Source organism: Thamnophis sirtalis, unplaced genomic scaffold (assembly GCF_051295495.1).
Source record: "Thamnophis sirtalis isolate CommonGarterSnake01/CBP01778 unplaced genomic scaffold, rThaSir2_p1.2 scaffold_11, whole genome shotgun sequence".
Taxonomy (NCBI): Eukaryota; Metazoa; Chordata; class Lepidosauria; order Squamata; family Natricidae; genus Thamnophis; species Thamnophis sirtalis.
The window spans coordinates 40,468,885-40,484,901 of NW_028261391.1; the positions used below are offsets into that span (position 1 = coordinate 40,468,885).

A 16,017-nucleotide genomic window follows, 5' to 3' on the forward strand; every position below is an offset into this window, starting at 1 on the left:
GCTTTTTCTTGTACACAAACATAGCATAAAATTTGTTTTACTTTTCAAGGTGTTGCTATCTTGACAATCAAAACTAATCTCTAAAATGCTCCTTTCAGCATTTTAAATTCATCCCAAATCATTTCGTCGCTTTTATTCCCAGTTACATTCACTCTGCTGAGGGTTGCTTTAGCTTTTTTCAATCACCTACATAATTTTTTTTTATTTAATCAAAATCATTTTGTTGTGCTTTGTGCTCTTTTCATCTTAATCATTCCATGGTCTCTCTGATGACATCTTACATATTTCTCTATGTACACATTCTATATTATCTTTCATTTTATATTTCACTAAACAATCATTTTCATACTTCCCATAGCCATAGCTGTGTACATCTCTGTGGCACTTTGTAAACTTTTTTCATTTTGTTCAAAATAGCTTCTAAATGCTTTTGCCTTACATCCACCTTGCATTTATTCTGTTAAATTACTCTAGCTTTGAATAAATTTCATTCAGCATTACCTTCTTTTCCTGCAGTTGTTCTTGATTTTATTCTTCTGTCTTTCACTTTCTTTTCCATTTTCTTCAAAGTTCACCTACAAAAAATAATTGTCCATCCTTTATTCATCATCTTGATACCTTTTACTAATTATTTCCATCTTTTACCATATTCATTTCCTTTATATACACTCTTTTGCAGCCAAACCTCAGTGTTATCCCAATAATACATATAAGGAATTCTAATATAGAGATTATATTGCAAGGCAATATTGTTGCCTCCATTCCACAAAATGAAAGGTACATGCCAGAACTCCTCAAAGTAAGTATAGTGGCTGCTGCTTCTCTCATTCTTGCAAAACAGGAATATCAATAGTTCTCCTTTAATGACTGACTCACTGAGCAACCATTCACAGTTACAACGGTAATGAAAAAGTATCTTTGCAACTAGTTCTTGCATTTATAACCTTTCCATATCTGTAAAGCAAAGGAAATCTGAAGTAAGATTATAAGCATAGTCTCAGTTTCACTTAGTAACCACTTTGTTTAACAACTGAATTGATAGTTCCAATGATTATAGATTCATATTTGTAAATAATAGAGAACTATTAAAAAAAACAGTTGTTATCCTAATATACATGTTGTAGGCAGTGTACCTGCTTCTCCTCCATCTACTAAATTGGTTTTTCCCCCCTACTGTTTCTGTCCATCTGTCCGGTGAAGTGAAAAAAATAAAAGCTGGTTTTTGTAGCCTAGTTAGAACATAAGACTATATTTTTCTATCTTGTGAAAAGAGGCATTCAACAGATGTACGAGGATTTAAATTTATTCTGAAAAGCCATTACACAGAGGGAAAAGCAGACAGCAATTCTGCACATTTGTGTGCAAAAGCTCTTCCATTTTCTGTTTGCCATAAAGTATCTCTGAACTTGTAATCGACATTGGATTGCTCCTAAACACTCACCTTGGATCAAGGGATGGGAAGGAATTCTGGTTAGGTGTTAGTTGCAGCTGTTCCTGATGCAAAGCTGACTACATTACTACAAATCTCCTTATGTCTAAAAATACCAGGACCTCTTAGAAGCTAAGTGGAACAGATGGCAGAAGATCTAAAGTTAAAGGATTTTTTTCTCTTCTTTCCCTGCTTCTCATGTGTTGTCAGGTGGAATGCAAAACATGAAGCCTATCTTTTAAATGTGCATTTTGAATACCATTTGCCAATCTATTCTTCAGGTTCATAAATATTTCTTCCAGGGACTGTTGAAAGGGGATGCAGGAGGCTTTGCCCTTTGGGGAAAGACAGCTGCAGTAGGGAGGTAGATTGCATTACCACTTCCAGGAATAATATGACACACCTGATTTTCAAGGGACTATATTATTTATTGTTCACAGATCCAAGGTATTCCCTGTTTAGATATTGATTCATCATGATTTACTGCAGTGTCCCAGTAGGTAAATAAACAAAGCACCAAGGGAGGAAGGTCAAATACTTCTCATCCGAGGCCTAAACTTTTGTGCTCAGAGAATGTGGACATATTATGGGAAAGAACGAAGTCCATTTTTAATGCATGCCTCACATGCATAAAATGAACCTCTAATTAAAAGGATCAGATAGAAGGCAATGGGAAAGATCTCAGCTTGACAAGCCAATACTGATTAAAATAGTATTACAATAAATAAAATCAATAGTTGGATTCTGCGTAAAAACAGATTCACATGTTTAAACCTTCATTTGTTTTTCTTGTTCATGCATGGAAAGTTGAAAATTGTGTTTGGAACATGATTTCACCATTAAATATTTACATCTCTGGCCTGAATATTTTTTACATATTTTGCTTATCTGAAGAGTTTGCAGGCGTCCTAGGAATGTTAATAAGTGAAAGTTGAGATTATGGGAATTTTATTAGCATTTGTTTTGAGAAAATATGAGTCATTAATTATAGGAATTGCTTCTAAGCATGTATTTGTGCCATAGTGCCACTCAGATATTCTGTGTGTTAAACCAATTAGCCTGGTTAGATTCTCAATCATTTGAATCTTAGTGTACTTCTACAGCTGATTAGTAATATTGGGGGTTTAGGATTGGAGGTACTATGGTAAGAGAAAGATCTTTTCAAAACATGCTTAAATTCAACACATCTAATGCCGTAAAGTATTCATCTCAATGATGTCTGAGGGAAGGTTCATCAGAATCTAACATGTACTCATTTGGACACATAGGTTCCTGATGTAACTTGCAAAGCCAGGCTATCCTGTGGTTTCATTCAACTTCTTTTGGTTGGAAGTTGGTTGATTCTCGTATCTTTCAGACGTGTTACTGTACAGTCCAGTGGTGGGTTTCAAAAATTTTTGGAACCTCTTCTGTAGGTGTGGCCTACTTTTTGGGTCCACTGGTGGAACTTCTTCTAACCGGTTCGGTAGATTTGATGAACCGGTTCTACCGAATAGGTGCGAACTGGTAGGAACCCACCTCTGGTGCAGTCCTATTCATTTTTATTTGAAATGCACCCTATAACTTTCTACTGGCCTTTCCTTCCAATAAATATACACATGAGCATTTTCACGGGAACTGGATATCGTTTTCTTGGTTGAAAGCTATATTCAGAAAAATGCTTAGGAACCAGCAATGAAGTTTAATATAATTTTTCTAACTAGAGTAGAAATGCTTAGATTTACCATTTGTATACATGCAACCTTTTCTGCCCACTACTTCACTTGAACAAAAATTAAAGTGTGTATAGTTTAGTCTGGAATTTGCTCAGGCTTCTCTTTTTTCCTTTCTTTCTTTATTCTTTTAGAAGTGCCTAACTGCCAATCAGCGTATGCTACAGGAGGGGGATACTTTCCCAACAACCATGATGGTAAGTAGTCACATGAATACACTCATAAAGCACAATTCAGAGTAATATAGGATAAGGAATGCAATAGCTATTAAGAGAATGGGGGATGTTGCTCACCTCTAGTTATGCATTGTTACTGGTGGACAAATGTGATTAATCTTTTAAGGCTTACTCTGAGTAGGGGTATTACATGATTTGCTTTCAGTGAAAAAAACTATCCCTAGTTTTAAGGAGATAGAAGCATTGTTCAAATTCATAAATATACTATATTTATGAGTCATTGCCATTGGAATTCATTTCTGGTGATTTATACATTATTAAAAACAGCGCACAACAATTATTTGAATTCATAAAATTCCAGTTTAGATGGGGGAGGGGGAGATGCCATGTAAAAGAAGCAACTGCAGTTAAGAAAATTAAGAAACACATTTTCTTTCTGCAGGAGACCACATAATAGGGTCTTTTATGTTGACTTTATTTTTTAAAAAATGAAGAAAAGGTGGGGTGGAAAGAGAAGTGATGGGCGTGGGGAGAAAAAGAGTGTCTAACTACTCATAATTGGGCCAGCAACACAGGAAATATGTAGGAGAAGTTATTCCACAGAAATCTGCAAATAGCTCTGGAGTGATTCAGTTTTAGCAATTTAGATATTTGGCAAGTTTAGTGCAATCTGAGCACTTCAAAGGTTACTTCTTTTTAGAACAGCTTAATTGAAATCACAGATTTGGGTCAGGTTCATTCAATTAGTAGGAACAGATTTGGGGGAATGTTAAGCCATAAATGTTTTATAACACTAGTAGGCTCTGCTGAATTGGACTGTACTGTTTGTTCCTCCCAGTCTAAGTAGCAGACTGGGGACTGGCAGAGTCTATGTAGATGATGCACTCAATTTGAAGTACTTGAGTCTCAAGGTTCCTGTAAGCTCACTTGATTTGGAAGTACTTTAGCTTTTCTACACTTCAATTTTGTCACCAACATGCAAATCCAGCCATGTACATGCCAACTCTTTTTAGAGATGCAAAAATAGCAGTTGGCATATTTGCAAATAAATTCAAGGCCTTACCTTTTTAGTTTTAGTGGACAGCTGAATATTATTGCTGCCAACAAGCAAAGTGACGCCATGTATCAAAGTATCCTTAATGGAAGTGATTGTGTGTGAGAGAGAGAGAAGTGGAAGAGAGAGGGAGGGAGAGAGATTGCAAAGCAGCACTTGTTGAATATGTCTTCTCTTTTCCCAGGGTTCTCCTATGAGAAAGATGCTCAATTGTACTTTGATGACACTTGTGTTGTACCAGAAAGAATGGAAGGTAAAGGCATTCTATGTGGTGGAGATCTATAGCTGCAGTTGAAAATCAGAATTGATATTATTAATTCAAATTCGTTATAGCTGCCCAAATCCAATGAATTCTATTTGCTAGAATGCATCTCATTTGTTTTAAAGGAGCTCTTAGAATGTCAAATCTACAGATCATGGGTACATTTGCTGAAAGGCAGGATCCCTTGGTGTTAAAGCTTTCTCTGTTATTTTGATGATGCACTACACAGAAAAAGTGCTGCTCACCAGCTGCATAAAAATGTCCATCTTCAGCTACTAACAGATATCTCCTCAAGATAGTATATGCGGGGGGGGGGGGGGGAGGCATTGCCAGTCAGCTTTGCAGCCATACATTTCGCTTTCTGTAGAAGCATTGAAATTGTTTTAACTACCTGAATCTTTAGGAGTCAATAGTGGAGATGTTAGAATGTTAATCCTAATTGATGTTTGTTGTTGCAAACAGGAAAAGTGAAACAAGAACCCACTGTATATCGGGAAGGGCCTCCTTATCAGAGAAGAGGGTCTCTCCAATTGTGGCAGTTTCTTGTCACGCTCCTGGATGACCCAGCCAATGCTCATTTCATTGCTTGGACTGGAAGGGGCATGGAATTCAAGCTGATTGAGCCAGAAGAGGTAAAAACAAACAAACAAAAATCTCTATATAACCATTATGGTTGTATCCATCATAAGTCAAATATCAGAGGTTGGCCAAATTGAATCTCTGCCAAAGATCTTGCAAGGTTTTTGCCAATTCTGTTGTATTCCCAACATTTCAGGGGAAACCTGCTATATTTGATTGAAGCATAAAAAGTAACTAGATATGGAGATAGTTTCTACGTATTTTATCCTTTGCAGAATTTATTATTTCTTTTGCACACTGTTTCCATTGACAATAATAGAAATAATGTAGAAGAAACAGTGGCAGGTAGCATAGCATTAGGTTATCCCTCATGGATTGTCCCACAGTGAGATAGTCGCACCAGGATGGCCACAGTGAAATGGCTCTGGTGAGTTTGCCATGATAAATTATCCTAGACCCTCATGCTCAAATGGTAGTCAGCGCTTTTGAAAGAGCAGTAAGTTTGCATAGTTCCTTTTCTAATCACTTTTGGAAATTGCTTGTTAACTGCCTTTCAGAGATTAGGAGCCTTTGAATTGACAAATTTTACAGCCCTGGATGAGTTTCCTTCAACCCTTCATGATGGAGGTTTCAATTACAGGTTTAAAGACTTAATTTAAAAAATAATAAATAGCAAAAGTTGGTTAAAAGTTGGATTTTAGAAAGTTGCAAATATGGGACTAAGGATCCAGGTAAATTTGAATTAAGATTTTAGAATTAATTATAATTAATTAATCCATCCCATGGGAAAATGCTTTTGATTTGAACTCTTTAAAAAAAAAACATGCTAGGTTGGGATTTTGAAGGTTGGACACTAGAGGAACGAACTAAAGGTTACAATTAAAGCAGAAGAACACTTAAATTTGACTTTCACAGAATGGAATAACATATTTTAACACTGGACATATTGGAGGCTATTTTTTGAACAATGAACCCAGAGGTTAATTTTAACAGTCTGCCTCTATAGCTATAAAGTTGGTTTATTTGATCAAGATTAAAAATCAATACATTCTGATCTCTGGTAGCCCTTCATGGACATTTCCTGATATCAGGACTGAAATGATGAGACTTTGTTTATAGATGAGAGATAGGATATGGGAAGAGATCATTTGTTGTATTATAGAAGAAGGTGAGAAGTTATTACAATTGTTTATACTGGTTGTGATGAAGGGAAAATTCTATTCTTTAGTATTTTCTATTTTTTCTGTTCTGCGCATTCTATTTTTATTTTTTTGTTTGTATTTTTATTGTTGTAATTATAATTTTTAATAAAATTACTGTTAAAATGGATAGTATTGAAATTGTCAGTCTGGTGCTGGAACATGATCATGTCAGAATTGCTACAGGGGTGCTTGGATGTGTGGCATTTGCAATGCAAAAAGCTTTTAACTAAACATGCAAAATTTAGCAAGCATACTTTATACCTGGAAACTTTAGAGTTTAACTTAAACCTCTAAGCTTAAAAAAGATGATGTATGCTACAATGTTTCTACCTTTCCTTTGATACCTCATTTATTGAGTATAGTTGCTCCTTCTGGATATGAATAGCAAAGTTTGGGATGGGGGCAGAAAAAGATATGTGAAATACAAACCAGCTCTCATTTCTAATGTCCCTTTCCTTGTGGCTTTAATTGAAATGTTTCAATAGCTAAGGAAGTGTATTGTGGGAGATACATGAATTGCTATGTACACTAACTGCAATAGTACAGGATATTCAGTGAATAAATGCTGCTTTCTCTGACAATAATATATGTATTTAATTCACTCTTGAATTTTCTTTCATCATTTTATCTTTACTCTGATGGAGAAAGATAATCTCACCAGTATATCACATGAACATAATTATCTGTAGAGCTGTTAAGGTCACTGGAAACACTCTTTATTTGGTTGAGATTGCTGTTCTAGGCTTTTGCAATGCCTCAGGTGAATGTAGGCTGCCTTAGTGCACTTAGTGCTTGGAAATCCTATTAATCTTTTCTGAGTGCTGACTGATTGTCCGTTCCATAAATCCCCTGGGAAACAGCAGGTTGGTTGGCAACCAGATTATGTCATCGGATCCCGCTCCCAAAGAGCTGAAATGAGTAATCCCCTTTATATTACTGCTGCACAGTTGTATTAGAATTTAATCAGTGTTGTTGCAACCCATTAGGTTCTATGTTTTTCTGTTATGTTTCCTGATCATATCTGACTAGCTGTGGTTTTAGATGCAGTCAATAAAGAAGCCAAGCTAATGGCTTTTTTGGTCAATACCCTATGACTTGGTCAAAGATATTGGGATAGTTCTCAAGTGACTTTTCAGAAGCCACAAGCAAGTTTCAAAGGAGCAGATGTAGTACTTTACATCTCTGAAATAAGATGAGTTTACTTTAACAATAACTACAGGTCTTTACCACTTTGTGCTTAGTTATAAAGTGCACCATTTAGCAATACTATTCTTGTAAGAAAAAATAGTTGGTAAAGAAAAATATTGTGGTGGTTCTAATTTTCAGCCAATAGAAAAACTAGAAGATTTTGTGGGATAATGTGAAAAGTTGTTTTGCCCTCCTCTTGCCTCCATCTCTGTATGGTTTTTTTGGATTTTTTGGGATCTTTGGTACCAAGTTTTAAAATAGAAAAAAATAGGACTGCCAATAATGCTAACATATTCCAAATTGTTTTGAGAGAAGACACAAGCTCTTAGAAAATATCTGACATAAGACTGATCACTCTAGCCCCCAATCTCCCAGTCATGGACTGACAGAGTCATACAGGATTTGGGATTTTATAGATCCTTCACTCAAATCAGGAATATTCATTTCTCACAGTACTGAATCGGGGGGCTACATCCAACCTGCCATAGTTGCCCATATATAATTTTCAAGTTACATCCAAGTTATACCCTTAATTTTCCCACCCCACTGTAAACATTTTTTCCCCAATGTGATTGTGGGGAGAAAGAAGGTTTAGCTTTCATATCATTCAATTGATTCCCTTTTTAAAGATATCAACCCCTCCTCTACCTTTATATATTTTGGGTGAGGTCTGCTGAACCACAGACTACAGGTCTTAGTTCAGCAGAATTTTCGAGATACAATCTGTTCATTTCAGGTTCTTAAATAATACATTTTTCATTTGACACCCATCCCTATGGTTAACCCTTTTCAGTGATATTCCTAGAACTGGCAAACTCTGAACAGCTTCCATAATTGCATTTTTTTAAATCTTTTTAGGTAGCTCGTCGATGGGGAATTCAGAAAAATCGACCAGCTATGAACTATGACAAGCTCAGTCGTTCTCTTCGTTATTACTATGAAAAAGGCATCATGCAAAAGGTAAGGACGTCTTTTATCCACACTGCCAGAACAGTGTGGTTACATGGAAATAGCTTTTGACACCCAGATCGATCACACCTTCTTTCCATCTTCTTGCTCTTCTGGTGGCTGCCCCAGCTTCATAGTGACTTGCAATGGCCGCTTTCCCAGATGTCGGTTTAGGGAGCTTTCTCCAGATCCATCAGGGAGTTTGTGGGCTCCCTGAGATCAGCAGAGTGTTCCCCTTGTTTATCGCCTCTATGGGGCGATTTAGGCCCAGTTAGAACCACCAGACAGCTGAGATATCGATCCCACACAGCTTCCCATAGAATGTGTCATCTCGCCACAACGTCATCCACACCCTCCCCTGGCATTGTTCATCTGTATTCTAATAGGATCTTCTCTTTCTTTCCAGGTTGCCGGAGAGCGGTATGTCTATAAGTTTGTTTGTGATCCTGATGCCCTTTTTTCCATGGCCTTTCCTGACAATCAACGCCCATTTTTAAAAGCTGAACCAGACTGCCATGTGAATGAAGATGACACCTTACCTCTGACACATTTTGAAGATAATTCCGCATACCTCCTTGACCTGGACCGATGCAGCAGCCTCCCATATGCCGAGGCCTTTGCTTACTGACTTGCTCAGCAACTGACATTGGAGGCTTCAGCTCCAACAAACAAGGGCAAATTACTTTTATAAAGAATCTCTGTTCATAAAACTGCTTCTTGCAGATTATCAGAAGAAGATAAATTACTTTTGAGGCCCTCTATCCTTCAACGTGGCTAGTGAATAGGATCTCCAATTCTTGATTCCTTGGCTGCAGCCATGAAAAGCATTAGGCAGGTGGCACTGGGGGAGCAAGGGAAAGGTCATGACTTCTGGATCCTCTTGCCAGGGGCATGTGTGATGTACATGTTTGCAGGACTCCAGGTGACTATGTGTGGTTAGCAAGTTGTCAAGAAAAATGCTATGTAACAATCTTTTTTTGTACTCCTCCTTGTATAAGGGAAAGGGCTCCAATTTGCAGAGAAAATGAGCCAATGCTGCAAAAGCCTTTTCAGAAGAGGTGGTGGCTTAGTGTGGAACGGCTGACTTGTCCAAGCTAACTCAGCCACTTCCCCCTAGATTCTCAGTGCAAAAGTCTTCAATCTGACAAAGCCTTTTCTTCTGGTTGTCTTTCTCCTTACTTTTTGTAGTTATTACTGAAACTCAGAAAGGCAGTCCAAAGGACAGCACTTAAAATATGCAGACCTGTTGAATCTAGCAGGCCACCTTCTCTGTTGAAAGGCTGCACGTGAATGGCTTGCTTTTAAAGGAAAGGAGGTTGGCCACAAACCTGCCAAGTTTAAGAGGCAACTTTCAAATCCAAATGTTTGATGGTTGGGCTTTTTTCCCCTCCCTAATCGAAGGCAGTTTCTTGCTTCTGGCAGCCTTTATACTAAAGGTGCTGCAGCTTGGGAGGAAGTAGTTGAAATGCATGCCCTACCCTATGCAGCTTTGTTGTCTGCCTCTGCACTAGATGCTGCCCCAAACCGTTTACACAGCTTGCTCTGCATTCGAAATGTGTTCCTTCTAAACAGCAAATGAGAGTTGCTTGGCTTTTTATCTGTTAGAGAACAGCATGCCTGCCGTACAAGGCAACTCTAGTCACTGAACTTTCCCAAAATAGCAATTTTGATCCTTGGTAGCATTCACCTCGCTACTGCTGGCTGGCTACTGCTGAACTATATCTTTTTCCAATTGTTGCTGAACTTGCAAGTAAGAGAGTTGAAGCATGTGTACACAGATGTATTTTTCACTTAAGTTGTGTTACGCTTTCAGATATTTGTTGCCTGATGGCGATTTTAAGAAATACAACTTTTTTTTGTAAAAATTTAGAGAATGGGGAGAAAGTCAAGTCACTCCGTGTATGTGTGTACAGTATGCATACATACATGTATGTATATATTTATAAAACTTCTCTGGATCCTTCAGAAATTCCCCCTCTGCTCTTTCCTGTGAGCCTTGCTGGCATGTACCAGTAATGTGCTTGGCCTAATTATGCATCTCAGCTCCATGTTTCATTGTAAATGCTGTATAGGATTCCTTTTTCTGCTTTGATAACTTGGGGAATTTTTGATTAACTTCCTTCCTTTTTTAAAAAAAAAACTCTTTATAAACGACTCAGCAACTCTCCCCAGAATGTATCAGGTGGCCTGTCGCAAAGCACAGGGTGGCAGCAGTTTGCTGCTGCCATCCCCATTCGGCCCCAGGGCTGAACCAAACCAGTGGGATTAACTGTGTTATTTTTGTTTGTCAATTTCTTTAATTTGGTTTGGGAGTACATAGTACAAAAAGAGTTAATCTGAGGATTGATGTGAAATGTTTATTGCCTGAGCAGGGCTTATATATCTCCTGCAAAGCTGCATTACGTTCTGTACTGTGTACAATAAAGGACTTTTCCTTTCTGTTCAGGCATTGCTAGCATTGTTTCTTGTTTTTTTTTGTGTGTGTGTTCCAAGCACTGTTGTGTAAAGATGGGCTGATCATCTCCTTCAGCTCCGCCGCCAAAGTCTTGCTGTCTTTGTGATTGGGCTTCTTGACCACTTTGATTTGCCCTGCTGTCTGTCAAGCCAGCAAGTCATTTTTCTTCATCATTGTGTGACTTTTCTGATTTACGTAAGTGACTCCCAAGGACAGTCAATATCACAGTCACAGAACTTTGCAATTCTCCCAGAACACTCATTCATCACTAACCCTTAGCATCTCCTATCTTACTTTACAGATTCCTTTCCACACATGCCAAAATACGTTATGATTAGAATCTATTTTTAAAATTGTAATGGTTTTCTTCCTCCAAAATATGAGAACATAATGGTACTGTCCCCAGATATTTATCTTCGTGATAATATCTCTGAACAATCACGTCCAGCCCAGGGTCACCCAGTATGATTTGTGTAAAATTAGACTACTGTGCAGACAGATGGCTGAAAATGCACCTAAGCAAAATTATATATTCTGCAATTGGGTAGCAACAGTTAAATACATTACCTGCCAAGTCATCTAAAATTATTGCTATTCCTTTTGCACTTAGTTCTGTTAACATCCTCTCCATTTCTTAGTAGCTAATAAAGAAGCAATGTGAACACTCCTTGTTTTGTACAAGAATAAATATTTAACAGATGTTGCTATGTCAGTAGGTGCAGATGTCAGTATCTGACTAGTTTTCATTACTTTAAAATAAGAATGGTAACCATTTTTAAAACTCGGCTATAAACGTATTGGGATGACACGTATTTATTGTTCTCCTGACTTCAGTAGCAAATAACTTCTACTTTAAATAGGCTTATACCTTCACAAATCTGCTGATGGTTGCCTTTGGTCTCTAGGGAAGGGAAGGGAAGGGAAGGATGTTACTAATGACTACATAATAGCCACAAATGAGGTTCCAAAAGCAGGTCAAGGCTAGCTGTGTCCTGAATCAGGAAGTCAAAGGCAAACTAGCAAATTCCAAAAAGAGAAGGTGACGTGTTGGCTTTTTTAAAGGCCCAGACTGAAACAGAGATCTCATTGCTAATTTATGGAACCTCCTGGCTCCATTTCTTTCTCCCTTAGTAGATACTAGCTTTTCATTTGCCCTCTTCTAACCAGCCTGGCAATGGCAGAAATAATAAGGATTAATATTTGTTTCCTACATTCTTTTCTGATCAGCTAGCTACGAGCAGTAGAGGAATAGCCTATTCATTGCATATTGTACCCTGAAACCTTTGTATTGAAGAAGGCAACTGGAATAGGCTTGAATAGTTCTGTAGTTTGCCTCTGAGAATCCCTTTGAAAGAAATGCTGTCCTAAGCAGCATAAGTCTTACCACAAATAGTTTTTTAAATTTGTGAATATTAGGACCTTTATCTTAAAGCTTTAGAAAAGTTGAGTCCTTTTCCTTAGACTGGAAGCTGACATTTTTGCAAAATGCTAACAATACTGATTTACTCATATATAAAGAACAATAAATACAGGGAATCAAGCATATGAATCTGTATTAAACCTTTCAAAGATTCTTGGCTTCAAAAAATTCAATACAATTCACCTGGTGAAGTTAAAATATGAACTATGCTTCTAAATATAATGTTGTGTTTCAATGGCAGCTAGGCTAAGCCTCATTTATTTGTGATTTAATATTAGCTGACATATTTATTGGGGCTTGTTGAGATTGGGAGTTCTGTGATGAACCTGAAATGAAAGATGCAAGGAACTCAACAGACACTTGCAATTACCGTATTTTCACGACCAAAAGCCGCACCGGATTAAAAGCCGCAGTATCAATTAACGTTAATTTTTTAAACTTTTTCCACATATAAAGCGCACCGGGTTATAAGCCGCGCTCAGAGACCCGGCTCCCCTTGGTTCCTCATCGAATCACGTGCGCAGGTTGCAACTTGGAACTCCGTCTGCCCGAGTTGGGGCATTTTCTGGCTTGGGACGCTCCGGCGGCTTCTTCGGGAGGCAGCCCGCCGGCTTCGGCGAAGGCTGGGACGGAGAGCGCGGCGACCGTGGAGCATGTGTAAAGTACTTTCGCCCCCACGCCGGCCCCCCTCACCGCGCGCCGGCCTTCGGGGATGAAGGGGCAGGACTTCCCGGGCGGAAGGCATGCCTGGCTCTGCGGCTCCAGCCCCAGCACCTTTCGGCCGAGCCTCTCCCGCCAGGCGGCCGCCTTCCTCCGCTGAGCGGCCCCGCGCAGCCTCGTCACCCCGGGAGATCGCCAGCGCGGGGGCCTGGGGCGCCGCGGCCAGGGAAGCCAAACCGGGCGGCGGCGGGCAGGGCGCCCGGGTTGCGGTCCCCGAGGCGGGCGGGTGGGCGCACGTGGCAGGCGTCGGCTAGCGGGACGTTTCTGGCGCGGGAGGCTTCGGGCTCCGCTGCTCTCCCGGCTCTTGCCCGGCCGGCGTGGTGTGCTGGGAAGACCGGCGCCGCACCGGCCACCCGCGCGCCCTTGACCGGCAGCGCAGAGCCGGCTGGGGCGCGGAGCGGAGTTAGGCAGGGCGACTGCCGGGGCGGATGGGGTGCTCGGCGCCGGCAAATCCTGAAGGGCTGAGCCGGTCAGCCGTTCCTTCTGCCGTCCCTTCTTGCGGCGGCGGGGGTGACGGAACAGCTCAGTCTATAGGGGCTGGGAACTGGGTGGCTCTCTGCTCGCCCCCCGGTCTCCGACTGAGAAAGTAGCGAGGTTGAAGGGAGAGACCCGAGGGACGTGTGCATGCTTGCGAGCTTCAAGTTTGAGCGTCGGGAGGGAGAGATTTTCTATCTTTTTTCACACATAAAGCGCACCGGGTTATAAGCCGCACTGCTGGTTTTTGATAAAATTTTAGGATTTTCAGTGCGGCTTATGGTCGTGAAAATACGGTACAAGATTTTTTTCTGCTAATAGCAAGCATAGTGCATAAGTATATTGCCTTGAGAATCTATATATCCCATAGATCTCAAGAATTATATAAAATAAGTTTATATTTTACTGTCATTTTTGCATTATTGGTACCCTACTAATTATTTTGGAGACGGAGAATCTATAGCATCCTTGACATGGTGTCCTGCTAATAACTATCCTACCCAATTTGACGACAGCTGTAATACTAAATATCTGGAAGATACTTTCCTGAGGTGAACTGTAAAATTTTAATTATTACACTGTTATCTCAGCTTTATTACTTTATAAGTTACTCAATTAATAGTCCTTCATCCTCCTATTCTCCCCACAAAAATCCTTGAGGAGAATTGGACTAAGAGTGCCTGACCCAAAATCATTCAGCCACTTTTTAGATCTAAGGCAGGAGTAAAACTCACAATCTCCTCATTTCTAGGCCAACAACTTAAATCACTAGACTAAATTGCTTTAAACCTGTTTTGCTTCTGAAACAGTGAAATTACAGTACAGTACTTCCGTTTGATAAAATGGGGAAAGGTAGATGTTTTCTGTGCATGCTTTTGTTCAAAAGCTTGTGAACTCTGAGTTACCATGGCAATTAATTTCCTTTTCCGTGGAATACAGTTACAAGAAGATGTGTCTTATAAAGGATAAATTATACTGTGACGATATCTCTTAAACTGCTCCTCTGAATAAAAACATTATAAAACAAACATTAAGTAGCAATTTAAATTCTCAGAACTCTTTGCTCACCATTTTTACCTTCCATACCTAATAACCAGGTTTTCTCAGGACATCTATTAGATCCAAACCATCTACCATTATCTTCTTTCCTTGGTCTGCTATCAGGTTTTTGAACCTTTGTCTCAAATCAGGAATAAACCTTTTCCGTGCCTGAATCATCATGGACTGTTCTTAACAAGATTTATTAAAATGAGAAGAATAGGATTACAACAGTTTCCACAAATAAACTGTTTCCCATTTATACTAATTTATCTCCTAACAGGAGTGTAGAATCTTCAGAATTTCTTTCCTCCAGTCCACTGTGAACTGATCAGAAGGTGACAATTTTCCCTGCTAATGGATAAGTCTGCAGGTATCTTTACATTTTTCTCCTAAATTCTTATCAGCTTGCAAATTATCATTTACACCTGCCAACAGGGCCGGATTTTCCTATAGGCTAACTAGGCTTCAGCCTAGGGCCTCAAGATCAAGAGGGGCCTACATTCAAATTGTTAGCAAAATTAAAATTACACTATTCTAAAAACAGCGAACACTAAAACACTGAACCGAAAATAAGGAGAAATTCTACGCATATGACTAATAAACAAACATAAAAATGTATTGGTTAAGATCGTTCCAGCGCCGCGGCAGTTGGGGAGCCCGCCCACGTTCCCGGCACTGGCAGTTGGGCGAGAGGTGCGGCCGCTCCCAGTAGCCGCCCCGTCGACGCGGAGCCCATCAGCAGCCAGGCAGGTGAGGGCGAGGGGGCTGAGCCGGGCAGCTGAGCGCAGCAGGGGAGGCGGCTGGCCTCGCTGCCTTTGCCGCAGAGCAGAGACGCCCTCCGTCGGGAGGCCAGCTATATATATTGATATATATTGATATATATCACAGTAATGATGTATTTTATTGTCTCTCATGTAATTTACAAACTTAAAAATAGGAGGTGAAAGGGCCTCATAAGTGGAATAGCCTAGGGCCTCTTTTCATCTAAATCCGGCCCTGCCTGCCAATATTATTTTTATTAGTGCATGGTCTACTTGTTTCACATGCCAAAAACATGGAAGTTTCTGATTTACTAATCATCACCTTTAGGTCTAAAACTTATTCTTTTTAAGTCCAGGGTATTTTTGACAACTATCTTCAAACCATATCTAAAAGTTGTCTCTTGTCAGACTTTCCTCCTAATCAACTTAGACTAGAGACAATTCATTCAAAGAACAAATCTCTTAGACCTATGAATAGTGATATTTATTAGAAGAAAGGTTAATATTCCACAACTAGAGTTGGTGTAAAATCTGATGCTCTCCTGAATTCACCACTCCTGCTTGAAGACCAGGTGGCAGCTGAGATTAGGAAGCCC

At 39.6% G+C, this 16,017-nt stretch overlaps 1 protein-coding gene across 2 annotated transcripts in view; it reads left to right on the forward strand.

The window, feature by feature from the left end:
• Positions 1-10,999, forward strand: part of ETV5 (ETS variant transcription factor 5) — a 33,563-nt gene extending 22,564 nt beyond the window's left edge. For both annotated transcript variants that reach the window (XM_014069236.2, XM_014069237.2), the window contains 5 exons: positions 3,276-3,338; positions 4,556-4,624; positions 5,096-5,265; positions 8,461-8,562; positions 8,957-10,999. In XM_014069236.2, coding sequence (XP_013924711.1) covers positions 3,276-3,338; positions 4,556-4,624; positions 5,096-5,265; positions 8,461-8,562; positions 8,957-9,178 — 626 coding nt within the window. In that variant the 3' untranslated portion in view covers positions 9,179-10,999. The remainder of the gene's footprint in view (positions 1-3,275; positions 3,339-4,555; positions 4,625-5,095; positions 5,266-8,460; positions 8,563-8,956) is intronic.
• Positions 11,000-16,017: the final 5,018 nt, after the last annotated feature.